The 25989-nt window shown below is 47.4% G+C and overlaps 1 protein-coding gene and 1 pseudogene across 1 annotated transcript; one reads left to right on the plus strand and one right to left on the minus strand.

Moving 5' to 3' along the window:
- Nucleotides 1–16309: 16309 nt before the first annotated feature.
- Nucleotides 16310–21592, minus strand: LOC136510895 (gibberellin 20 oxidase 2-like; annotated as a pseudogene).
- A 2048-nt stretch (nt 21593–23640) lies between these two features.
- Nucleotides 23641–25946, plus strand: LOC136511513 (MADS-box transcription factor 4-like). Its single transcript, XM_066505563.1, has 7 exons — nt 23641–24076; nt 24189–24255; nt 24346–24407; nt 24530–24629; nt 24746–24775; nt 24968–25012; nt 25548–25946. The coding sequence occupies exons 1-7, from the start codon at nt 23889–23891 to the stop codon at nt 25692–25694; spliced, it is 639 nt and encodes a 212-aa protein (XP_066361660.1). The 5' UTR covers nt 23641–23888; the 3' UTR covers nt 25695–25946.
- The last annotated feature ends 43 nt before the right edge of the window (nt 25947–25989 follow it).

Here is a 25989-nt window from a genome sequence, read left to right on the forward strand (position 1 = left end):
CACAAGTATGTGCTCGGGATAACAAGTCTGTGACCTGCCTCGAGTCATATGCAACGATCGGTCCTTAACCGACCAGACAGGGAAAAACAGTGTAACCAAGCTATGCCCCGTGTCCACGGCGACACAACTCCTTACACTCACCAATACCCAAACCATATCCCTGCCCGATCACCATTTTCCTTTCCACCATTTTCATATTTTTCAAGTGATAGTAATCCAATAATATATTTCCTATCGCTTGCGAGTGTCAGGCAATCACTCGACTGCTACCGGAGTCCTGTAGCATAGCATTCTACACGATCCTGTCATACTAGTAAGACTCATAGGAATAAGGGTGTATATGCAAGTGGGTTTCATTCAACTCCTTAAAACTTAGTGCACAAATATAATTTAAACTGCAGAAAGTAGGGGTTATACACCGGGGCTTGCCTGGGTAAGATATATTAAAAGTTAGTATCAGCATCTTTAGCTCATCCACCATCAGCTAGATAACAAGCCCATTGTAGCATCTCTTGGAGAGAATACCCTTACACCATCTTCGGATTCCCAATCATCCTTCGATCGATTCGTTGATCCATCATCATACCTATATGATATGCATGCGATGCAATGCAAAGATGTAATTAGTCAACTGCAATCGTGACTCGTATAAATACGACGTACACCTCTCGAGTTAACGGTCTAGTTCTAACGACGACCGTACTTAGGTTATATATACACGTTGTCGGATAAGGTGTTATTTCCCAACAATTAGTTTTGTTATATAAACCAACGGTGTTTCTTTATTCGCAATAGGCCATCATTATTTACCTAGCAACTAATTATTTTAGAGCTACAAAAATTACGGTGAGCAACTAATATTGCTAGGAACCTACTGTAAAGATGTCCGATCCAACGCTATTACCAATTTACCACGGAAATCCCTACAAGTTTATATTTTACAACATTAAGTATCTTAAATTAATTATATAGCTTCCAAGAATAATATCACACTGTGTGAACCAACTATAGTAATAGGTAGATCATGGTTTTAGGAGACTAACAAAACTGGTTTTATCGTTTTTGGACAACTACACAATTTTATATTGATCTTGCAAGCTTATTTCTGAAACTAATTAACAAATACTTTGGAAAACAAAAAGGACCAGCGCTTGGCCTGGCCCGCAGACATGCGCGTGGCCCAGGCAAGAGTGGCACTCAACCAGCCCAGCAAGAACACAACCAGCCGGTAGCACCAGCCAGCCCAGCGCAACCGGTGGCCCAGCAGAGCGGCCTGCGACCGGCCAGCGGGGTAGCGGCCCAATCAGTCGGCCGTGGCCCAGGCGGGGCGTAGCGCTCGTGGCCCAATCGCGCGGCTTGTCAGGACGCAGCAACGGTGCGGCGGCCAGCGGCGGCCAGCCCAGCAACCGTGCGCGGCAACAGGCCGGCCCAAACGGCCAAGCCCACAGACTCGATGCGTATTTTGCAAAATGAGCCCTGCACTATTCCCTATTCGCTTCAAGATCCACAATCACTATTCATTCGAGTCACGTATTTGCAAATGAAACCCTGTATAAAACTGCGGTTTGGATTCATACCCTTAGACCTCCTCTTCTTCATTCACCAAAGCAGAGCACCGGCAGGGAAGCTCCGGCCGGCAACCAATCCCGGCCGGGAAGGCACGGCGGTGGCGGGAGACCCGTCGGAGAGTGGCCCGAGAACTCGCGCGACCACAACTCGGCCACGGCAAGGCCTGAGCTGCCCCATGGCAGCCTGCCCGTGCAACCGCGGAAGGTGGCAAACCGGCAGCGGCGGCTCTGATTCATGGCAGCTCGGCGAGGACAGGGCGCGGGCGACCGGATGGCACGTGGTCACGACGGCCACACGTAGGCAGGCGGGCACGATGGCCACACACCACCGCGACGAAGGAGGAAAAGGAGGGGTGCGGCAGTGGTGGGAGGCGCAGCCATGGCACATCAAGCGCCACGGCACCGGCGGCATAGCGTGCTCGCGCACAGCTGAGGGGCATGCATACGAGAGAAAAAGGACGGCACTGCAGACCTGAGGCAGCAGTTCCAAGCAGCCAAGGGGCGCTCATGCACGCCCACACGTGGTGGCCTGGCAGCGGTGCTGCAGCGGCCACGGCGAGGCGGTGGTGTAGGCGGGAGCAGCAGGTCGCAGGGAGGTGCACGAACCGGTGCGCTCGGACGGGGGCGTGGCACGGTCAGATGGATGCTCGTGCGAGGCAGCAGGACCTCACGGCTCTGGCGCAGCCATGGCTAGACATGGTGGGAGGGCAGCGTCGTGGCTAGCATGCGCGCGGTGCGCCTGGAGCGGCAGCGGTGCTTGCGGTCGGACCGGTGCCAGCAGCTCGCCAGCGCGGCTTGGCGTAGAAAAGGAAACGGAGGGATGCCGATGGCTCGGGTGTGCCTGCGCTCGCGATGGCCAGGCAGCGGCGACGCCGGCGTGGAAGGACGGCACAGACAGAGAAGGGCGAGCAGGATCTAGAGCAATGACTCCGGCGCGAGGCAAGGAAAACTTGCGTGTGCTTGCCTGCTTACGCGAAGAGGCAGGGCACGAACACATGCGCACGCCATGGAGAGGAAAAAGGAGAGGGCAGCGCTAGAAAAGTGAGGAAGGAAGAGCGGAGCTGAGGCAGACAAGCAAGGCAGGGAGAACCAATCAAGTCAGAGAAATAGACCCGACAGCAACAGACAGGACGCCCTGGCCAAACGTGGTCGGCAGGGTCAGGCCAACAGCGATGCACGACGTGGTTGCGTGTACACTGTGCACGAGTCAAAAGCACAGAGCCATGTTTGATCATTTTTTTTACTTTTCCTCAGTGACAAATGCAAGAGGTCCAGATGATGCAGCCTTTTATTTTATTTTTAAGTCTTAACATGATTAACTCCCCATTTTTATTTAAGTTCTAATCATAAGTGATATTTTATTTTGCTTATAGAAATTGTTTTCCGTGCCAATGATTAAAACTATTTATTCAACTTTCCTTGCTAGAATTTCCATTAACACATTTATGCATTAGGTAAACTAACTTACAATACCTATTTTGATTTTTCTCAGCCACAAGGTGAAATCACATACGATTCGTTTATCATTTCATGATCATAAAAAAAACTTTAAAATTAGAGAAACTCGTTTTGAAGGTTTTTACTGAGGCCTAAATCGTGGCGCTAAAAAGAATCGTAACACCAGGGTGTTACAACTAACCCCCCTTAAAAAGAATCTCGTCCCAAGATTCGAAGCTAGAACCAGAAAAGGGGAGACGTGATTACATTCCGTAGACCAGGGATCACACAAAAGATTACACGACTTCAAATACTAAACCACACGGGGAGCTAGGGATACATGGTTAAGAGCAACTTGGTACAACCAAGACTTAATCCAGAAGTCGAGATAGACGAGGACAATGGAGAAACAACAAGATAATGATTATCCAAAACATGGCGTAGCACCAATAGATCCAGAAACAGTCGACTGAGAAGTAAAACATCATGAATCCTAAGGCCTACTAACCAAGGGAACTTGAACTTCTTCGACGAACCGGATCCTTTCTTCTTCTCAGATCACACCATCACCTCAGACAGCCGAACCTAGCTTCACAACGTCGACTAGATCTCGTAGCTATGCTCCGAATACGGGGGGAATGGGGATGAAGAAGAAGAGCAAGGAACAAGGGTATTTATAGAGGCGAACAGAGAGGGAAAAGCAACACATCGACAGTGGATGCGGCGGGGCTGGAATACACAGACGGTGCATGCTGCGGAGATAAGATCAAAAACATGATGCGCTTCCTGTGCGAGCGGCAGAGGGGGAAATAAAGGAGAGTAGAGGGGGTCCGCTCGACGAGGTAGGCATGCGGGCGACCATGTTCACAAAAGAAGAAAAGAGGGAGGGGAAGGGGGGGTCCGGTACGGGGAACGACGGTGCGGGGCAGAGAGCCGACCGGACACCAGGAAAGGAAAAGTGCACAGTGCACAAGGACGGCGAGCACTGCACGATGTCGTGGTCACACAAAAATGGGATGATAATGGACCCGACATCGACGGCGTTCACAGGGCACGCAGTGAAATAACCCAGCATGCGTAGCACGGTCAACTAAGCACAGGGCTTAGGACAAAATGTCCACTCTGACTTTTGCAACTACTCCCGACTATCCACTGCTAACCTTCCTTGACCACATCCGTCTTTTCTGTAAACCCAGATCATGTCATACTTCCTTTCTCCAAACCATCTCCTTTTTACCTTGAAAAACACTTTTGCATCCCCATTATGGATTTCCCGTTTGAACACCTGAACATTTTCAAGGAGAAAAATTTTAAAATAAAATGGTACGGTGGTGTAACTTGGTAAAGGTACTTGGTTAATAACCTCGATACCAGTGCATGCTGAGCAGCATCACATGTGGCAGCTGTTCCACAGAGAGCCCTCGGTTTCATTGCGGCACCATAAGCTATTAACCAGGCAACTATTACCAACTTACACGCCATGAAGGCGGTGGGGTCATAGACCACAGAGTAAGGGGTATCGCAAGGGAAAAAATTCAATAACAAAGGTTTCCCTCCACAACAAGGGACAAGGAATTTAAATCCAACGACGGATTTGGTTTAAAAAGATTCAAGTGTTCTATTGGGACATCCACAATTAGTCGATACAGTGTCTAATAACATCCAGTCACAGCTGATCTGCTGGCGTCTGAATGGCAACTTTTCTTGTAACCCACTTAATATCACCCTAGAAAACTTAAGCACGTCTAACGAACTTAAGGTAGATAAACGCAATAAACACAGCGAAATAAATAAAATGCATATTCCAACGATCTTACACGGTTACAACGTACAAGCATTCAGGCTCCATTCACGACACAGCATTCACCTACGTTCAAACGATCTTAACAACTACAGACGACAACAACGGCAAGAGTACAAGACCAGGGACAGCAATGAAAAACACTACTACTATGGCACAACATCCCAAGGCAACTAGTCTACATCCACATGGGGCAATGGCTGAGCGAGAGGAATCAAGGGTTCTTCTTCTGACACTTCCGAGGGTGGAGGTGCGGGCGGTGCTATAACACCAGTTCTTCTTCTTTCTGGCGGGTGGATAGGGATCCCTTCTAAGATCGGGGCCTCCTGCCTTCCAGCAGCCAACGTCCTCCGTTCAGCCCTGGTGACAAGATAGGCCACCCGTAGCTGATGGACAAGCCGATCTTCGGTCTCCTTTAGAGTTTCCTCCATGGCAGCCTCTTGGCTCTCAGCAGCTGTAGCGCTGGCATGCGCTTCGGCGAGCTGCACCTGGAGCATCTGGTTGAAGATCTCGGCTTCCTTGGCGTGCCAAAGGCACGCCCTTAGCTCCAAGGCTTGACGGTCATACTACTCATCCAGAGCGAGCAGGTACGTGGTCAAGTGCACCATAGTGGGACTGTCCTCTTGCACATCTCGTCCTTGCAAAGCCTCCATGCGGGCCCTCCATGCATGCCGATTCTTGTCCAAAGGAGGAAATAACCGCATGGGGGTATGGGCAATGGGTTCTTCATAGATCTGGCAGAGGTACCGCAAGGCTTTGCGAGCCACAACCTGGTAGGTGTCGACGAAGCGAAACCCGGTTGCGGTCACACTCTAGGCTTTAGTGAGGTCGGGGAACTCTTCACTCTTCCTGATGTAGATGGTAACCTCACACCGCTCGGTGCCATGCTCCTCATACTCATGGCCCTCATACTCAGGACGATCCTTGACTCCGAGCTTTTGCAAGGTGGCATGCAGGATTCTAGAAAAACCCTCAACGTTTAGGCAGTAGGTACTAACCCAGGCTTCTGCCATCTTTGGCGGTGGTTGCAAGGAAGGCTGAGCAAAAAGCTGGCTCAAAGGAAAAGCTAAGCGAGCTAAAGTGCGCCGAGTGGTGGTACCAATGGCTAAGCCAGGCTCTCCTTATAAAGGCAGAGCGTTCAGTGGTCCTGGCGTGGTTCACCAGGGTTCCCGCGCGGGATCACTACGGCGGATTGACCAAATTCCACGCATTGGAGGTGAGCGACGTGCGATGCCATTACTGACTAGTATGACTACAGGGCAAGAGTCTGACAAGAGCGCAGAAAGGGGTACGGGGAGACATGGGTCGCGACCAGCGTGAACCACGGCGAACGCGAAACATGAAGCCATAGTGTAGACCTACTCTAGAATAGGAACAAGTTCATTGTGCACAATACGACACGCGCGACACCTACGAATGGCGTATCTGCAAGCAATACGGCACGATAATGCACAAACAGGATATGCATGAATGCACGTCCTATACGTCCTTTCACAGTTACCAACATATAGGACAACCGTTCTCAGAGTTTTGGCACATCGTTCTCTCCCTGTAACTAGCCGATACTATCAGACTATGCTCGAGTCAGTGTACCTACAGAAACTTGATTAAGTCTACCTATGTCAGCAGAGTGCCATCTATCCTAGATACATAACCATAGTAATAGGGCTACTTATATAACATCGCATGTAAACGTCCTAACTTTTTGCAACAATGGGTTGTCAAATTTTAGTTTAGAAAAGGTTTTCGAAGCTTTAATTCCTCATTTATGCTCTGATACCACCTGTGGCAGAACCGCCTAATTTAATGCCTCACAGGAGTGCTTGTCTTCCATTAGATACTAAGCACTCAAGGGAGAACACTAGATTACTCGGTTTCGTCGGACACACCCCAGGGGAGAACCCAAAAATCCACATTTTTGCCATTAGCATCACAAATGAGAGAATAAAGCTTACATCATTCGTAACCATTCCTTACATCACTTTTAATACAACATCATAGTATAATATTTATTAATATAACAGCAGAATCAAATCATATTATCACAGTTATAAACAATTTAATTGAACAGCGGAATAGAAACATGTGAACAGAGTTACAGCAGAAATAAACCTCTATTAATGACATGATGAAGTATTGATATATATATATAGACTATGACAATAGATTATGCAACTTTCATTTATAAAAGTATTTGGTGAGAGTTATAAATAACAACTACGATCGCAGCGTAAAGGAAATCCTCTCTGAGCCCACCAGGAGGAATCCCCACACAAAGGTCAGCTCAAGCGTCCACCTGTCACCTGCAACAGGGGGAATAAAACCCTAAGTACTCAATGGTACTCAGCAAGACTTACCCGATAGGAGAAAAGAAAATACTCCAAGGATATGCAAGGCTATCTGGTTTGTGGGTTGCATTTGCAGAAAGCATTACTAAGCGTGCATCCTTATGTTTGATTTTTATTAATAGCCGCATTGGTTCATTAACTAACCATTCTATGTAAGCACCTGTGCTACTTTCAAGCAAGTGGTAAGCAATCAGATTTCCTTTGTCCATCTTCCATCTTTCATCTTTTAGTTCTTACTACGATGCTAAACTGCAGACAAGCCATACCGAATAGTCCGGCGATTCGCGAATCAATGCCCCCAGCTGGGTACCCCGAAAACACATGCCCTGCTTGTACCCTAGGCATAAGCAGGACCAACCCATCACTCTCCTGTCCTGGGTGTCCAGGTCCCCGTCCAAACTGGGACTCCAAGCCCCCGCCCCTGGGTCCTGGACTCAGTGCGGTGCAAGGACCTCCTCCACCAAAACAAAACCCTAACAGTCGGTCCGGAAAGAGCCGGATCCGCGACAAGAGAGCAACAAGTCTTCTAAGCGCCCATACACAAGTATGTGCTCGGGATAATAAGTCTGTGACCTGCCTAGAGTCATATGCAACGATCGGTCCTTAACCGACCAGACAGGGAAAAACAGTGTAACCAAGCTGTGCCCCGTGTCCACGGTGACACAACTCCTTACACTCACCAATACCCAAACCATATCCCTGCCCGATCACCATTTTCCTTTCCACCATTTTCATATTTTTCAAGTGATAGTAATCCAATAATATATTTCCTATTGCTTGCGAGTGACAGGCAATCACTCAACTGCTACCGGAGTCCTATAGCATAGCATTCTACATGATCCTGTCATACTAGTAAGACTCATAGGAATAAGGGTGTATATGCAAGTGGGTTTCATTCAACTCCTTAAAACTTAGTGCACAAATATAATTTAAACTGCAGAAAGTAGGGGTTATGCACCGGGGCTTGCCTGGGTAAGATATATTAAAAGTTAGTATCAACATCTTCAGCTCATCCACCATCAGCTGGATAACAAGCCCATTGCATCATCTCTTAGAGAGAATACCCTTACACCATCTTCAGATTCCCAATCATCCTTCGATCGATCTGTTGATCCATCATCGTACCTATATGATATGCATGCGATGCAATGCAAAGATGTAATTAGTCAACTGCAATCGTGACTCGTATAAATACGACGTACACCTCTCGAGTTAACGGTCTAGTTCTAACAACGACCGTACTTAGGTTATATATACACGTTGTCGGATAAGGCGTTATTTCCCAACAATTAGTTTTGCTATATAAACCAACGGTGTTTCTTTATTCACAATAGGCCATCATTATTTACCTAGCAACTAATTATTTTAGAGCTACAAAAATTACGGTGAGCAACTAATATTGCTAGGAACCTACTGTAAAGATGTCCGATCCAACGCTATTACCAATTTACCACGGAAATCCCTACAAGTTTATATTTTACAACATTAAGTATCTTAAATTAATTATATAGCTTCCAAGAATAATATCACATTGTGTGAATCAACTATAGTAATAGGTAGATCATGGTTTTAGGAGACTAACAAAACTGGTTTTATCGTTTTTGGACAACTACACAATTTTATATTGATCTTGCAAGCTTATTTCTGAAACTAATTAACAAATACTTTGGAAAACAAAAAGGACCGGCGCTTGGCCTGGCCCGCAGACACGCGCGCGGCCGAGGCAAGAGTGGCGCTCGACCAGCCCAGCAAGAACGCAACCAGCCGGTAGCACCAGCCAGCCCAGCGCAACCGGCGGCCCAGCAGAGCGGCTCGCGACCGGCCAACGGGGCAGCGGCCCAATCAGTCGGTCGTGGCCCAGGCAGGGCGCAGCGCTCGCGGCCCAGTCGCGCGGCTTGTCAGGACGCGGCAATGGTGCGGCGGCCAGCGCAGCAACCGTGCGCGGCAACAGGCCGGCCCAAACGACCAAGCCCACAGACTCGATGCGTATTTTGCAAAAAGAGCCCCGCACTATTCCCTATTCGCTCCGAGATCCACAATCACTATTCATTCGAGTCACGTATTTGCAAATGAAACCCTGTATAAAACTGTGGTTTGGATTCATACCCTTAGACCTCCTCTTCTTCATTCACCAAAGCAGAGCACCGGTAGGGAGGCTCCGGCCAGCGACCAATCCTGGCCAGGAAGGCACGGCGGTGGTGGGAGACCCACCGGAAGTGGCCCGGGAACTCGCGCGACCATGACCCAGCCACGGCAAGGCCCGAGCTGCCCCACGGCAGCCTACCCGCGCAACCGTGGAAGGTGGCAAATCAGCAGCGACGGCTCTGATTCATGGCGGCTCGACGAGGACAGGGCACGGGCGATCGGATGGCGCGTGGTCACGACGACCACTCGTAGGCAGGCGGGCATGATGGCCACACACCACCGCAATGGAGGAGGAAAAGGAGGGGTGCGGCGGTGGTGGGAGGCGCAGCCACATCGCATCAAGCACCATGGCACCGGCGGCATAGCGTGCTCGCGCACAGCTGAGGGGCACACATACGAGAGAAAAAGGACGACGCTGTAGACCCGGGGCAGCAGTTCTGAGCAGCCAAGGGCACTTGCGCACGCCCATGCGCGGTGGCCTGGCAGCGGTGCTGCAGCGGCCACGGCGAGGTGGTGGTGCAGGCGGGAGCAGCAGGTCGCAGGGAGGTGCACGAACCGGTGCGCTCAGACGGGGGCGCGGCACGGTCAGACGGATGCTCGTGCGAGGCAGCAGGGCCTCATAGCTCTGGCGCAGCCATGGCTGGACATGGTGGGAGGGCAGCATCGTGGCTAGCACGCGCCCGGTGTGCCTAGAGCGGCGGCGGTGCTCGCGGTTGGACCGGTGCCAGCAGCTCGCCAGCGCGGCTTGGCGCGGAAAAGGAAACGGAGGGATGCTGGTGGCTCGGGTGTGCCTGCGCTCGCGATGGCCAGGCAGCGGCGATGCCGGCGCGGAAGGACGGCACAGACAGAGAAGGGCGAGCAGGATCTAGAGCAATGACTCTGGCGCGAGGCAAGGAAAACTCGCGTGTGCTTGCCTGCTTACGCGAAGAGGCAGGGCACGGACACATGCGCACGCCGTGGAGAGGAAAAAGGAGAGGGCAGCGCTAGAAAAGCGAGGAAGGAAGAGCGGAGCTGAGGCAGACAAGCAAGGCAGGGAGAACCAATCAAGTCAGAGAAATAGACCCGACAGCAGCAGACAGGACGCCCTGGCCAAACGTGGTCGGCAGGGTTAGGCCAACAGCGATGCACGACGTGGTTGCGTGTACACTGTGCACGAGTCAAAAGCACAGAGCCATTGAAGGGTCGAGATGGCGACTAGAGGGGGGTGAATAGTCTTTTCTAAAACTTAATCGCGTCGGCTAACCGATACAAATGCGGAATTTAAACTAACGGTCTAGCCAAGACTACACCCCACTATATATGTTCACTAGCACCTTGCAAAGATAACAATTAAGCAATAAAGGTGCCGGGCTAGCTAGAGCTCTCCTAAACAATTCTAGGAGTAAGGTTACACAAACATATGCCACTAGTACTTTAAGTGACAAGGGAGCTCCTACACATGCTAGTAAGCAAAAGCACAAAGCTAACTAAGCTCACTAGCAATGCTCAATAACAAGGCAACCAATGCCTAATTAGAGAGCGCAAATACTTAGCTACACAAACTAAGCAATGTGACTAACAAGGTTACTAAAACCAAATTAGCCACGCAAGGGAGCTACTTCTATGCTACACAAGCAAGAAGGTAATTAGCAAGCTACATAAGCTATCTAATTACAAGAGCAACTACACAAGCTTAATATGTATAAAAGTAATTGCAAGCTTGTGTAATGGGGATGCAAACCAACGGGAAGAACAAGGTAGACACGATGATTTTTCTCCCGAGGTTCACGTGTTTGCCAACACGCTAGTCCCCGTTGTGTCAACCGCTCACTTGGTGGTTCGGCGGCTAATTAGTATCACCCGCTAAGCCCGCACGTCGGGCGCCGCAAGAACCTACCCCTTGAGTGAGGGTAGCTCAATGACACGCTTTACTAAAGTTGCTCTTCGCGGCTCCCGCGGGGCGAGCACAAGTACCCCTCACAAGCACTTCTCCGAAGCGCCGCACAAGCTTCTTGCGGGCTTCGACGGAGACCACCACCAAGCCGTCTAGGAGGTGGCAACCTCCAAGAGTAACAAGCACCACGGGCTTGCAACTCGATCACCTAGTGCCACTCGATGCAACCTCACGATGCAATCGCACTAGAATCGCTCACTCACACAATCGAATGATCACTATCAAGTATATATGTGATGGAGGGCTCCCAAGCACTCACAAGCATGGACACAAAGTCCCCCAAGGTGCTCAGCCCCAGCCATGGCCGAGGGCCACTTCTATTTATAGCCCCAATGGCTAAACTAGCCGTTACCTCTTCACTGGGCAACGGTCGGGCCGACCAGACGCTCCGGTCGTGTTGACCGGACGCTGGACCTCAGCGTCCGGTCGCTCGCAGACGACCATGTGTCCCGGTTCCAACGGTCACTTGACCTGACCGGACGTAGCAGCACTCAACTGACCGGACGCTGAACCCCCAGCGTCCGGTCGTTTCCAGTAAGCTCCCGAGCATGACCGGACGCGTCCGGTCACACTCCAGCTTCTATGTCACCGTACGTCAGCCTAACCGGACGCAGCCTTCCAGCGTCCGGTGCATTCAGATCTAGCGTTCGGTCAGTTGACCGACGCCGGCATCTTCACGACCAACTCGTTTTCACTTCTAACTTCTTCACCCTTGCACCAATGTGCTAACCACCAGAATTTGCATCCGGCGCAATAGAAAATAGACATTCCATTTTCTCGAAAGCGCCGAACTTGGTGGTGTTGGCGCAATAGAAAGAGAGGGACCCAAACCCATCTCAACCCTGCAAACACCACCGCCTTTGTAAATGTGCCAACACCACCATGTGTATGTGTGTTAGCATTTTCACAATCATTTCCCAAAGGATGTTAGCCACTCAACTTGCCACGCCACTCGATCCTAGCGACAATGCAAAGTTAGATCACTCGAGTGGCACTAGATGACCGATATGCAAACAAGTTTGCCCCTCTTGATAGTACGGCCATCTATCCTAAACCCGATCATAAACTTCTCTACACACCTATGACCGGTGAAATGAAATGCCCTAGGTTATACCTTTGCCTTGCGCATTCCATTCCATCTCCTTCAATGTTGATGCAACACATGCACCAACACAATCAACAATGATATGATCCACTTCATATCATCATATGATCATATTGGTTCATCGATCTTGACTCTACTTGCTCTTCGCCGTTGCCATTGTCCATCGGCGCCAAGTCTTGCTCAAGCTTCACCACCACGCGGTCCATCACTCCAAAGCCTTCGACTTGCCATTCACGCTTGCAACCGGTCCATCAAGCCAAGTCTTGTCTTGATCTTCTCCACCTTGATCACATGACTCAATGTCATGTCTCATGTGCATTTAAGCTCCTTCGTCATCACATGTGTGAGCTTTGCAACATCTCCAAGCCATTTTCACCTTCATGGCATATGTTGCTCACAACACATGTACCTGTGGACTAATCACCTGTGTATCTCACATAAACATAATTAGTCCACCTAAGTTGTCACTCAATTACCAAAACCAAACAAGGACCTTTCAGCCATGTTCGATCATTTTTTTTACTTTTCCTCAGTGACAAATGCAAGAGGTCCAGATGATGCAGCCTTTTATTTTATTTTTAAGTCTTAACATGATTAACTCCCCATTTTTATTTAAGTTCTAATCATAAGTGATATTTTATTTTGCTTATAGAAATTGTTTTCCATGCCAACGATTAAAACTATTTATTCAACTTTCCTTGCTAGAATTTCCATTAACACATTTATGCATTAGGTAAACTAACTTACAATGCCTATTTTGATTTTTCTTAGCCACAAGGTGAAATCACATACGATTCGTTTATTATTTCATGATCATAAAAAAAACTTTAAAATTAGAGAAACTCGTTTCGAAGGTTTTTACTGAGGCCTAAATCGCGGCGCTAAAAAGAAACGTAACACCAGGGTGTTACACTAATCGAGTTCTGGTGCAGTTACCTACACACTATTGTCTATGTATAGTACGAAGGCCGCCGGAATCTAACTTTTGAGCGACTGTTGGTGGTCCTTAACTCCTAAAATCAACTGCCAAATCTCGCACACAATCCACTCTTAAAAACACCAAACTTATTATTAGGGATTACAACTAACAAATTCCACAAGTTTTGATGATTGCTCATTTGCAAGAGGACATATCGGAATAACATAGAAAACATGCTCAAAGTACACAAGAAGCGCATCAAAAAATCATCCAACATGAGCACAAGGGGGAGAAGGCCCACAAACCAGAAGCAACCAACATCATTCAAAACCTACCCCCGAGGATCACGCTGGGTGTTGGTATTTATAATGCTCATATAGAATATTCCGCAAGCACACAGAAATATTGTTGTAGCATTTCACCTAGGAGTATTCTAGGGTATTGTATTTATCCTCAAGGAAGCAATGGTTTAGAATGTGATAGCTAACCATCATGTATCTACCAACTAATATACCAACTAGACTAGAGTGGGGGGTAAATGATATGTGTGATATGGGCAATGACACACACAAGAGAAGCCCAATCATAAAGATAAGCAATCTAGCTAGTAGGGAGGACAACAAGTGAGTGTAGGGTTTCCAAAGGTTCAAACTGTACTCCTATGGTTCTATCCTAATCATGTAACTACAATACAGAGATTGGGTCGACACAACATGCATACTAGGCAGTAGGTGAGACAATAGGAGACAAAACCCCTATCCGAAGTAGCTACTATTTTACTGGAGCCTTACCGATTTAAAAGCTTGACTATAAACACGTGGTCGGATACAAAGACTAGACAAGGTTGTCACCACTAGCTAGCTACCACAAACAATCCGTGTGACAAGTGGCAACCAAGGCAAGATAATGTATAAGCACCACGCTTACCCCTTCTCTCACTACTCTAACTGAGTACATAAGCTCAGCTAGAGCACCCTATGACAAGCGTGATTGTAATACACGTGTGGGCTTCAATCACAATCTCATATGAAACAACTATATGCTGAGGTAAACCATAACAACAATATAACAAGTATAATGTTGCACAAAGCATAAACTAAGTAAAGTAGAGTAAGAACAAGATTATACTAGACCTCCTAGAAGACCAAATCAGAAACACGGAGCCTAAGCTCACGACTCACTCTAACTCCCAACTAGACTAGCACTACTACATCTTTAGAGAGTGGACATGCTCCTTCCTTGTGGTATGTCTTAAGAGTGAGGGTTTAGGAGGGTATTTGTAGGTGGAGGTGGAGTAGGGGCTACTCCGATGCAACGTCATCGATCTGTGTGACCTCCATCAAGCACCATTTGATCAAAGCACCATTGAATCAAAGATTGAGATCATGGGAGTGCATGGAGGCATGCACTAAGGCGGTGGGTGCAAGCTGGACGTCGGGAGCCACCACCTCCCTATGACAGGTGGGACCTGTCTCCCCCTTCTAGAAGGTTGGCCCACTGCCATAGTGTGTGGTTGGCCACCTTGGGTACGTCAGATCCTTCGTTGTGGGCCAATGAATCCATGGGACTTCATCTTCCACCCTTTAGAGAAAACACATGTGTGATCCAAGGGTGGGGAATTGCTCTAGGGTGCTTCTCCAGGATCTTAGCTAACTTGCAATTACTGATAGGGCCCATGGGGAGGTCGCACGACCTCTATATGGAGTCAAATCAGCCCATCTTCTGTAGGTGGTTCTAGAAGCATTGCTCATTAGTCATCACAATGGTGGAGTTGGTTTGTCCATGTGCCATACTTGGGTGGTCGGGAGACGTGTTAAGTTGGGCCCCCAAGCTTGGTTTTTTCGTCCATTTTGTACCTACATATAAATAGAGGACATATACATGTGGAACCAAGTTATCTGAACCAAAATCATTCATGGTTGGCTTATGTCCTTTCGTATGTCACATATTTATGACGTTTTTGACCAACTAGAATGTTGACGAAATCATCCTCAACAAGATCCCCCACACTTAAGTCTTTGCTCGTCCTCGAGTACAGGTTAAAGATAAAAGCAAACATGAGCATAACACCTTAAGATATATAGCTAACATAAAAGTCATTTCAAAACATTCCTTAAACGGGTGTGATATGTGGCACTAGCTAACATATATTCTTGAGTGGTTGAAAAGTGGAAGCAGTTCTCGAAGCAAAGTCATCTTCCCATATTCACCTCTTAGTATCTTGGAGCTTTTCAAAGTTTTCACAAGAAAATGCTTAGTTCACTTATACTCCTCAAATGGTACTCTCATGTCGCTCAATGGTGTATGATTCCTTACCAAGGCATAGCATTGTTTTGCCTTCTTTTATTTCATCCTACTTCTAAAAGGTTTATGTGGAGCTCGAGTAGGGATAAACATGATAGCATACTTGCATCATATATATTGTAAAGTCAAAATAAGGATCAAGGAGAAAAGTGTCATAATCCTAGATCAACATGTGCATGTGTGTGGAGCATGGTGATAAATTTTATTGAACTCCTTAGCAAGTATGATCTCTCTAACTTATGATTATTTTGAGACATTGCTATCTTTTCTTTTTTTCATTTTTTTTGAATGCATGAGCTTTCTTTTGCTCATTCATCTTTTTTTCTTCTCTAACTTATGAGGGCAGTTGGTACTAGTAGCCCAATCCGTTTCTCAAAAAAAAAAACTAGTAGCCCAATCCAAGCAGAGATTTGTCCCTGAAATTAACGATTGTTCTAAGACCAAAACAGTCATCTAAGGACAACAAGACATGAATTGTGAGGCACTCTTTTGAGTGTCCTTTTATCGAAAAAAACAGCCGTCGAAGGTGAAACTAACAATGTTAAGTAAACCTAATATTAGCAATCCAAGAAAGAAGGTCATTCCAAACTGTTAATTTAATATGAATCCGTGTTACTTTTCCAAAGAGCCTAAGATAGAGTGTTAGAGTTTAAATACTTCTTCCGAATTAATTACTTGGCAGTAACTTGAAAAGCCATTTACCAAAAAGCACAGCCGATGCATCAAATAGATGAACAATACGCATGTGCTAGCTTCGAATTGTTGGACTAAAATAATATAATGGATGCAGTGCTTATGTTACACAGAGACGGTGCTGCCACCACTCGTCTAGTAGCACTTGGGTATCCAAAACCAAGGCAGCTAAACTGTCTCGTGGGCCGTGTCTGGGCTGTGGGACGCCGACGTCGCCGCGGCGCAGGTGGCGGCGGCGTCGAGCGTGCCGGCGTCGGCGCGGTAGTGGCGCTGCGTGAAGCGCGCCAGGTCTGCCCAGGTGAAGTCCGGGTACCGCCGCGGCTGCTCCTGCTCGCGTGCGGCAACGGCAAGAAAGCACGGCGGCGGGCGCACCACGTGGTCCTCGCGCGGGCAGAGGAAGAAGACCAGCGACCGGCGCTCCCGCTCCCGGTGCACCACCGCGCGGTGGAGGCAGCTCCGGTACAGCCCGTTCGACAGCGCCTGCACGCACCACACGCAAAGACTGCAAGAGATGGATGCCAGAACACAACGCAACGAAAGGAAAATAGCTGGGAGCCCAGGAGGGCGACGTGCAGACTGAACGCACGGACTGGCGCACTGCGCTGCTAGTAGGGCGGACTGTCGATATGCGGCTGCTTCGTCTTGGTCACAGTGCCAGACAGGACAGGAAGACGACGACGTCAGATATCGGGGCAGCGTGGCTACTGCCGGCCACCACTGCTTGCGTCCAGCGTGCTTGTCCGGCTACGATCGAACTACTACCGTCCAAAATGGACAAGCGTCCAATGGACCCAAAAGAGGAAGGACCCTGTAGCCATTTTCAATGCGCCGATGGAGGGCATGGATCGTGAAAGAGACGACTAACAGCACCACCTGGGTGTTTTGGGCGTAGGTTCGCACTAAACTTTCGGCGGCCGTGATGATGCTGCCTGAAGTACAGTGTATACACGGATAGATGATCTAAGACTATATATCTAGAGGTTTCATATTAAATGAGACCGCTGACTTGGATGTACTATAAACTCTTGCTTCTAATTCTGTTTACAAGGCATTTCAAAGAGACGAGTAACACCACCACCTAGGTGTTGTGAGCGTAGGTTCGCACTAAACTTTCGGCGGCCGTGATGCCACTTGAAGTGCAATCTATACACGGGTAGGTGATCTAATACTATATCTAGAGGTTTCATGTAAAATGAGACCGCTGACTTGGATGTACTATAAACTCTTGCTTCCAATTTCGTTTACAAGGCATTTCAAGTCTGTCAAAATCAAACTTCAGAATCTTTGACTAATAGTTTTTAATTATTGTAATATAAACTTGATAACATTATATTTATAACCAAATGTACTATCCAATAACCATAAAAGATAGTACCACTGTGTCTCTTGTTCCTAGATGGTTGAGAGAGACGGGTACATGTGCTATTCGACTAATGATCGAAGAGTTGTTTCCAATATATGGGCACATATAATACTTTCTTCGGTCCAAATTAAAGACATTTTGACTTATTTAGATATATAGCATTTGCTAGCTATGTATATAGTAAAACAATGTATCTAAAAAAGGTAAAATATTTTATAATTTGGAACGGAGGGAGTAGTTAGGATCTATTTGTATTAGATTTTTGGATTCTGGACATAGGTTGTAGGTGACCATTATCCTTAAATAGTAAGGTGGAAGTGGATAGTTGGATTCTCATAATTCGATGGTTGGATTATAAAAAAACCCTCTAGAATCTGGCTACTAAGGCCCTGTTTGGCAGGGCTTCACTTCACTAGTGAAGCCATTTTTTTTTTTGCTTCAGCTCCACAAACAGTTCCACCGGTGGAGCTGAAGCGGTTTTGGTAAACCGTTTGGCAAAATGGCTTCCCTGTGAGAGCATGTTTTTAGGGGCCTGGAGGAGGAGCCGGGAGAAGCCACTTTTTTTTTTTTTGCTCCATCCCACCCCAAATCACCGTGAGAGCATGTTTTTAGGGGCTTCATAAGTGAAGCTATTTTACTTTACCCCGTTTGGTAGAAAACGGCTCTAAACGGCTTCTGAAGCCGGTGAAGAAGCCCTGCCAAACGAGACCTAATTTAAATTTTATTCTCGTGCTTGGAAGATCCATATATGGCCTCAGTATGGCTAGATTTTAACCAGATTAGCACAATCAAAGATCGTCTTATTTTCTCCCTTAATGAACTGCACAACAGCTACTTTCTCCAGCTTCCTATCCTTTGTTTTTTTTAAACACTTGGAATGGTTGTCTCAAGCGAGTGATAACCTGCAGCTTGCTAGAAAGTGAGCCAGTAGAACTGAACGCCGACAGCGCCACTACGTGACACATGGAGACACTGCCACGGCTCATACACATGCATGCATCGGTTTCGCAAAAATGATGCCAGCACTGAGGCAAATACGTTGAGATCGACCTGCTGCGTTCCAACACGTTCGCGATCGACGTCGCACCCATGCCTGTTTCGCGAATATACACCTTATAAAAAAAACCTAACGTACCATGAATGTGTCCCCGATGTTGACGACGAGCGCGTCGGTCCTCGGCCGCACGTCCCGCCACTCGCCGTCGACGAGCACCTGGAGCCCGTCTACGTCGCCGTCCTGCAGCAGGACGGTGAGCGCCGGCGCCGACGGGTCGCAGTGAGGCCCCGTCGATCCCCAGCGTCCGCTCCGGCGGGCACGGTGGGTAGTAGTTGCACCTCATGATGGAGCTGTCACTACTGGATTCAGGTTCTTTGCTGAGTGCCTGAGGCACTCGGCAAAGGCTATATTGTACTCGGCAAAGCACACACGGCAAAAAATTGATCGGCAAAGCACTCTTTGCCGAGTGTATTTTATCGGGCACTCGGCAAAGGCTTTGTCGAGTGCCCACTCAGCAACACTCGGCAAAGATTTTTTTAATTTTTTTTTAAATTTCTTTGCCGAGCGCCAACCCGTGAGGCGCTCGGCAAAGATTTTTTTTTTAAAAAAAAAATTCTTTGCCGAGTGCCAAACCGTGAGGCACTTGACAAAGAGCTTTTATTTTTTTTTGAAAATTTTCTTTGCCGAGTGTCAACCCTCCAGGCACTCGGCAAAGATTTTTTATTTTTTTTAAAAAAATTCTTTGCCGAGCGCCAACCCGGAAGGCACTCGGCAAAGAGCTTTTATTTTTTTTGAAAATTTTCTTTGCCGAGTGCCACCCCTCTAGGCACTCGGCAAAGATTTTTATTTTTTTTAAAAAAAAACTAACACAGCAGGCACTCGGCAAAGTTTAATTTTTTTTTAAAATTTCTTTGCCGAGTGTTATAGTCACAGCACTCGGCAAAGCTGGAAAATTTGTTTTCTGGTCACCCATTTTGCCAGCTTTGCCGAGTGTTGTGACCATTGCGCTCGGCAAAGGGGTCCTTTGCCGAGTGCAACACTCGGCAAAGTGACCCAAAATGGCAAAAAATTTTTTTTTGCATTCCATCATGACAAATATATTCATACAAACATATATCACATATATATCTCATCCATCACATATATATCTCATCCATCGCATATATATCTCATCCATCCACACATCCATCCGCCCATATCACATCCATCACAATATATAATAATAAGTGCTCAAGTCTATCCAAATAAGTTTACAAGTCCATCAAAGTCCACAAGTGCATCACAAGTATATCACAAGTCCATCACCAAGTGAACAACAAATGTAAAAAATACAACATGCACTCATCTTGGCCACTGCGACTGTGGTGAAGGTCCAGATGCATCATTCGTAGGTGCATGAGGTAGATTATTCGAACCGCCGTCAGATGGAGACTGCACAAAGGAGAAAAGATTGCATGTGAGACCAGATTATTTTGATAGCTAATCTAGGATGATAGAGGCCATACAAGCAAAGCACAAGCGAAAGTAAAAAACTTTGATACTCACAGGAGTAGCTGCAGCTGCAGGACGCGGAGGCGGAGGTGGAACTAACAGCCCAGGTGGTGGAGTAGCTAATCTATATTTTTACGCGGAGAGCGCCAGATCTGAGACGCTCGGCAAAGAATTTTAAAAAATAATTAAATCTTTGCCGAGTGTCAGATCTGGGGCACTCGGCAAAGAAATTAAAAACAAAAAAAAGCAAATCTTTGCCGAGTGCCTAATCGCAGGCGCTCGGCAAAGAAGGCCGTGACAGTACGCCGTTTCACGGGCAGTTTATGCCGAGTGTAGAGATTTTGCTGAGAGTCTGGCACTCGGCAAAGAAGTCCTTTGCCGAGTGCCCGTGTTTGCCGAGTTGCCGGCACTCGGCAAAGAAATCTTTGCCGAGTGCAATTCTTTGCCGAGTGCAGCACTCGGCAAAGAAGGTCTTTGCCGAGTGCCCGATTTTTGACACTCGGCAAAGAATTTTACACTCGGCAAAGTCTCTGTTTCCAGTAGTGTGCCGTCGGCGAAGAAGTCCTGTAGTAGCTCCGGCCCACGCCCAGGCTCACCCCTATCACCTCCATTATCGCCAGCGACACCTCCTTCATCGCGTTGCAGTAGTCCTGATACACCACGCCCTGCAGCAGTGCAGCATGAATATGTATGCGTTCATCCATGCATGCATGTTACATACACTCGTGTTATATCCGTGTGTGTGTGTTTTTATATATATATATATATATATATATATATATATATATATATATATATATATATATATATATATATATAATATATATATATATATATATATATATATATATATATATATATATATATATATATATATATATATATATATAATACAAGTGATCGAAGATGCAGGTTTATAGAAGATTGTAAAGTCGCATGGAGGAGTAGATGTTTACCCTAAGGGTTTGAAGTCGCTTCCTAGCGTGGAGGCGAAGTAGTACTCCACGACAACATGGCTGCCGGATGTCCGGCGGTCACAGTGGCCAAAGGAGAGCGTCTCCTTCCAGGGCAGATTGGCCGTGAAGCGATCTGCGTGCGCGGCGGTGTAGCCGGTCACGTTCCCCGGAGCGCGGCTGGAGCGCTGCTTCGTGGCGAGCGGCAGGCGGAAGAAGTTGGTGGCGCCATCGAGCGCACGGCACGGGCAAGCGTGGGGTCCAGGCCGTGCCCGGTCACCTGGAAGAGCCCGTGGCTCGAGCACGCCCCGGAGACCTGCTCGGCGGCGCGGCGAATCCCGGCGTAGTCACCGCGCATGGCGGCGCCGACGTCGACCACCGGCGCGTCCAGCTCCCTCCCCGATGAGGCCAGAGTTTCGGCATGGGACCAGACGAACGGGTCCGGGATCTTTAGCTGGCCCCAGAGGTTGATGACAGCAGCGGCGTTGTCCTTGTCGTCGGCAGGAGAGACGGGGAGGATCGGAGTACGCGACGATCAACTTCCTTGCCCAGGTGGTCACTGCCGTGATGTGGGTTCTCTGGCATTTTGTTCAGGAGGTACGGGGTAGTGTTCGTGGCTGTGGTTCAGGAAGTGGTTTGCAAGTGTGAGTGTGAGAAAGCCTCCTGAACATGTATAGCTATATGAAACGGATTGGAAAGCTTGATGAGGCTCCTGAGCAAGTGTGTCCTCGTCGTAAATAAGCGCGGATCGGAGGGAAACATCATTGGATGGAGACTATTTGGACCCGTGTGGTCGGGTGGGTCACTTCCTGCAAAACACGCATCTCTACTATCCAAGTAGCGTTAGGGAGGCAACCTAACGCAGCAGTGTCGGAGGGCAAAAAAGAAGAAGAAAAAAGGGGATCCTTTGATCAACCTAAGCGACCAAAAAACATGAAATTTTTATGAGTAATAGTCGACTTCTGTACCTTTCTTTGACCGCAAGACGCACCTTAATATGTGTTCTGGTTTGAGAGATATAGTCATCACAAGTTGAAGTTTCTACGCTGTTTGGAGTTCTGAACAGTTTCAGTTGTGCCCTGACAACAGAATCTGGAAAAAGTGCTCTATAGGAAAGTTGTAAGTTGTAACTAACTTCATAATCCTTCCATCCATTTAAAGAACGCCTTCGTTTGATATCTGGAACTCGAGTTATGACTGTTTAGCTGCACTGCTAATGTTTAACCTCGTCCAAAAACTTTTAGTTGCTCTTTTATCTTATATAAGTGATCTTTTAATTTGGATAAGTTTTGCGCATTTTGCTTTGGAAAACAGATGGCCGGCAACACGAGATTTGGAAGGGGTGCTCACAACAATCCCACCCCGCCACCGCCACCATCGCCGGCGACCTTGGAGCAGATTCTTGCGGTGCAGCCTAAGCTAATGCAGACTATGGTGCAGCACATGCAAAATCAACCAGCAGCAGAAGCGCCACCTGTTCCCCCTCGGGACAAACATGGCGAGTTCATGAAGGGACACCCGCCAACCTTCGCCCATTCTAGTGACCCACTTGAGGTAGATGACAGCTCAGAGCAATGGAGAGACAACTTGCTATTGCTCAATGCAATGAACGGGAGAAGGTGCTCTAAGCTTCCGGACAACTGCGAGGAGCAGCACTTGACTAGTGGGAATCTTACAAGTATGGGCATGCCAATGCCAACTAGAGGTAATAATATTCAGCACACCATTCCATTTGTTACTAAGACAAAATTGGCTTATATATAGAACACTATCATGGCTGGTGGGAGTGTTCACAACCGGTTCTGATAGTGTGCTTTTGATTGGTGGGAGTGTTCACAACCAGCTATGATAGTATGATCATGGTTGTTATAATAATTTTTTAACACTTTGCAGTGGTTATACATCTTTACTCGTGAGTTGTGATTTCTGTTTAGCAAATTTAATTACTCCATACTATACTTCCAAGTTTCACGGCGGGGTTTACTGTGAAGTCAGCTTTCCAGCTTTTCAAAAGTCAACTCAATAATTGGGATATTTGATTCAGTTTCTGGGTTTCGGTTGGCAGAAGCCAGATAAGCTGAAATAAATAGGCCCTTAGTGGTTGAGTATATATAGAGCAGTGTTATCTAACGATGGTGCGTTGATAGTCATGTCTTAGTTGCTTAGAGTTGCGTTGTTGTTGCTCCATCCTTTAGGTTAGTTGTGCCTTTGTTATATTTGCTAGATTGGTCGCTTTCTATCTATATCTATGTCTATATATAATATATAATATCGTAGCGAAGCTTTCTTCTCTTCTTTTTCACTTCCTAAACTATCCTAACGCACTTCGGATATATCGTATGTGACCTGGATTTATGATTCGTGATTATACGAGTTAAAACAGCGCACCTTCAATAATAATGGGGCGTTAGATTTTAAGATGTATTGCACGCGGTACGTTTGCTAGTAGAAGAAAAAGAAAAACGATAATAAAAAAACGTAGGCCCCAGTGATCAGCACAGGCGTGCCGCGCACATGCGAAACGTAATCAACACAGCCACGCTAGCCGTTTCCATTTCCGGCCCTGCAATCCTGCACCGGCGCGAAAGCCCCCTCAGGGCCTCACCTCCACTCCGTCGATGGCCACCTCTCCTTTACTCCTCAGTGCTCATGCCGTCCACAGTCCACTGGTGGCATCGGCTCCCGCATAAAGATCCACACCACTTGAGCAGCTAGCTCAAGGAAAGGAGGAGGAGAAGGCTGGAAGTGGAAGGGAGTGGGTGGCTTGGTAGGTTCTTGCTTGAGCTGAGCTCTTCCTGCCCGCGGATCTCTTTGGGGGTGGTGAACGGAGGATGGGGCGCGGTAAGATCGAGATCAAGAGGATCGAGAACTCCACCAACCGGCAAGTGACCTTCTCCAAGCGCCGGGCCGGACTAGTCAAGAAGGCCCGGGAGATCGGCGTGCTCTGTGACGCCGAGGTCGGCGTCGTCATCTTCTCCAGCGGCGGCAAGCTCCACGACTACTGCTCGCCCAGGACCTCGTATGTCCGTTGCTCTCTTTTTTGTCTTGTGCTTATTTATTATCGTTCTTCTTCTTTTCTTCCGTGTGCAAGGCAAACTGATCGCAAAGACGCAAATTTGGTTTGGTGGTAGGCTGTCCAGGATCTTGGAGAAGTACCAGACTAACTCCGGGAAGATACTGTGGGATGAAAAGCACAAGGTGCCTGCCCTTCAGTTCCCCCTTTGACAATTTGTTTCAGTGGCACGAGCAGATTAATGATTCAAAAATTTAATGTTTGAAATGTTTCAGATCCTGAGTGCAGAGATCGACAGAGTCAAGAAGGAGAACGACAACATGCAGATTCAGCTCAGGCCAGTGTTTCTGTTTCAGATTTGCTCCCAATTTCTAGCTGCGCGAGCACTTCACTAGTTCGCTCTTCGTGTGTGTTCATGTTGTGATTGTGCTAGCATGTCCATAACTTGTGATGGTGCAGGCATTTGAAAGGCGAGGACCTGAACTCCCTGCAGCCGAGGGAGCTGATCGCCATTGAAGAGGGTCTGCAGATTGGCCAGACCAACATGCGCGACAAGCAGGCAATCCTTCTTCATCCAATTGCTCCTGAGCTTATTTAGTTGCTTGCAGCACGCAAGCCAGGCATAATTCATTTGTTTCTGATTCTGATGTTGGTTTTGTTCCGCTGTTGCTGCAGATGGATCACTGGAGGATGCGCAAGAGGAATGTACGAGCTCTAAACTTGAATCCTATCCTTTGTTCCTACTCTAGACATCCTGGAGTACTTCGTTTTCTCTCTTTTTTTTTTCTTTTGAAAGAAGTCGTTGAGTATTTTCTTGAGTAAAAATGTTTGCAGCTCCTGATTCTTTTTTTTTTTTGTAGCTTTTGATCACTAATAGCCATTTGTGATTTATTGCAGGGCAAGATGCTGGAGGACGAGAACAGGATGCTGTCTTTTAGGATGGTAAGCCTCCCCTTCTGAATAGCAGTTGAAAGTCGAAACTTTGCTTGATCTTTCCTAGTTTCCTCCTTTCCACTCCTTATCATAACTTATCAGTATGCAATATTCTGAACAAATTCAATGTTCTGAGCTAACCGAAGAAACCTGAACTACCACGCTGAGCAAATTCCCAAGGGCATGAAAATTCTTGTCTTGGAATTTCTAGTTGGAACACAATTATGCTCACCGATTGGTATTCAAGTTGATTTGTCAGACTTACCAACCCAAGACCAAACTAACCAGACAAATTGAAGACGAAAATTGGTTTCCTTAGTGAAGTTCCTGTATTATTACCAACCCAACACCAGATGGTCTGCATATTAATTACTGAACCGCCTAAACCCGCTTCGGAAGTTCAGGCTTTGGTGATGGTTAACCTCATTCTGCAATTGCTGAACGCGCAGTTCTCCTGCGCTGTTCGAGAAAAAAAAAATTCTGCAATTGCTGAAAGAAACCTAAAAGCTGATGGCTTGCTGAATTTTTCCCTTCGTGTTCCCAGCACCAACAGGCTGTTGATCTGAGCGGCGGCATGAGGGAGCTGGAGATCGGATACCATCAGGTCCAGCACGACAGGGATTTCACTTCCCAGATGCCGTTCACCTTCCGGGTGCAGCCCAACCACCCCAACCTGCAGGAAGACGAGTAGCTACAGACCTACAGCCTGCCGGATAGTGTTGTGCATGCCGCTCTGAAGCTCCTCACCTGCAGCTTCTATCTTGCATTTCATCATTCAGCTAGCTGGGTATCTTTCTTTTCATGACAACCTGGATGAAGGATGTTGTCTGTCAGTTATTACTACTATGTGGTCGTGTCTTGTGCGTCTCTTTTGACTTTGGTGGGCCTCCAAATCGTGATGATGAGAACGTTAAGACTGAAATGAGCAATTAACTTTGTAGCCCATGCTTGCTTCATCTCTGTTCTGGTTGGTGATTATTGATGGG

Source organism: Miscanthus floridulus, chromosome 16 (assembly GCF_019320115.1).
Source record: "Miscanthus floridulus cultivar M001 chromosome 16, ASM1932011v1, whole genome shotgun sequence".
NCBI lineage: Eukaryota > Viridiplantae > Streptophyta > Magnoliopsida > Poales > Poaceae > Miscanthus > Miscanthus floridulus.

Coding starts and splice junctions, on each gene's coding strand:
- LOC136511513 (XM_066505563.1), top strand. CDS start 23,889: ATGGGGCGCGGTAAGATCGAGATCAAGAGGATCGAGAACTCCACCAAC. Junction 24,077..24,188: donor TACTGCTCGCCCAGGACCTC/GTATGTCCGTTG, acceptor GTTTGGTGGTAG/GCTGTCCAGGATCTTGGAGA. Junction 24,408..24,529: donor AACATGCAGATTCAGCTCAG/GCCAGTGTTTCT, acceptor GTGATGGTGCAG/GCATTTGAAAGGCGAGGACC.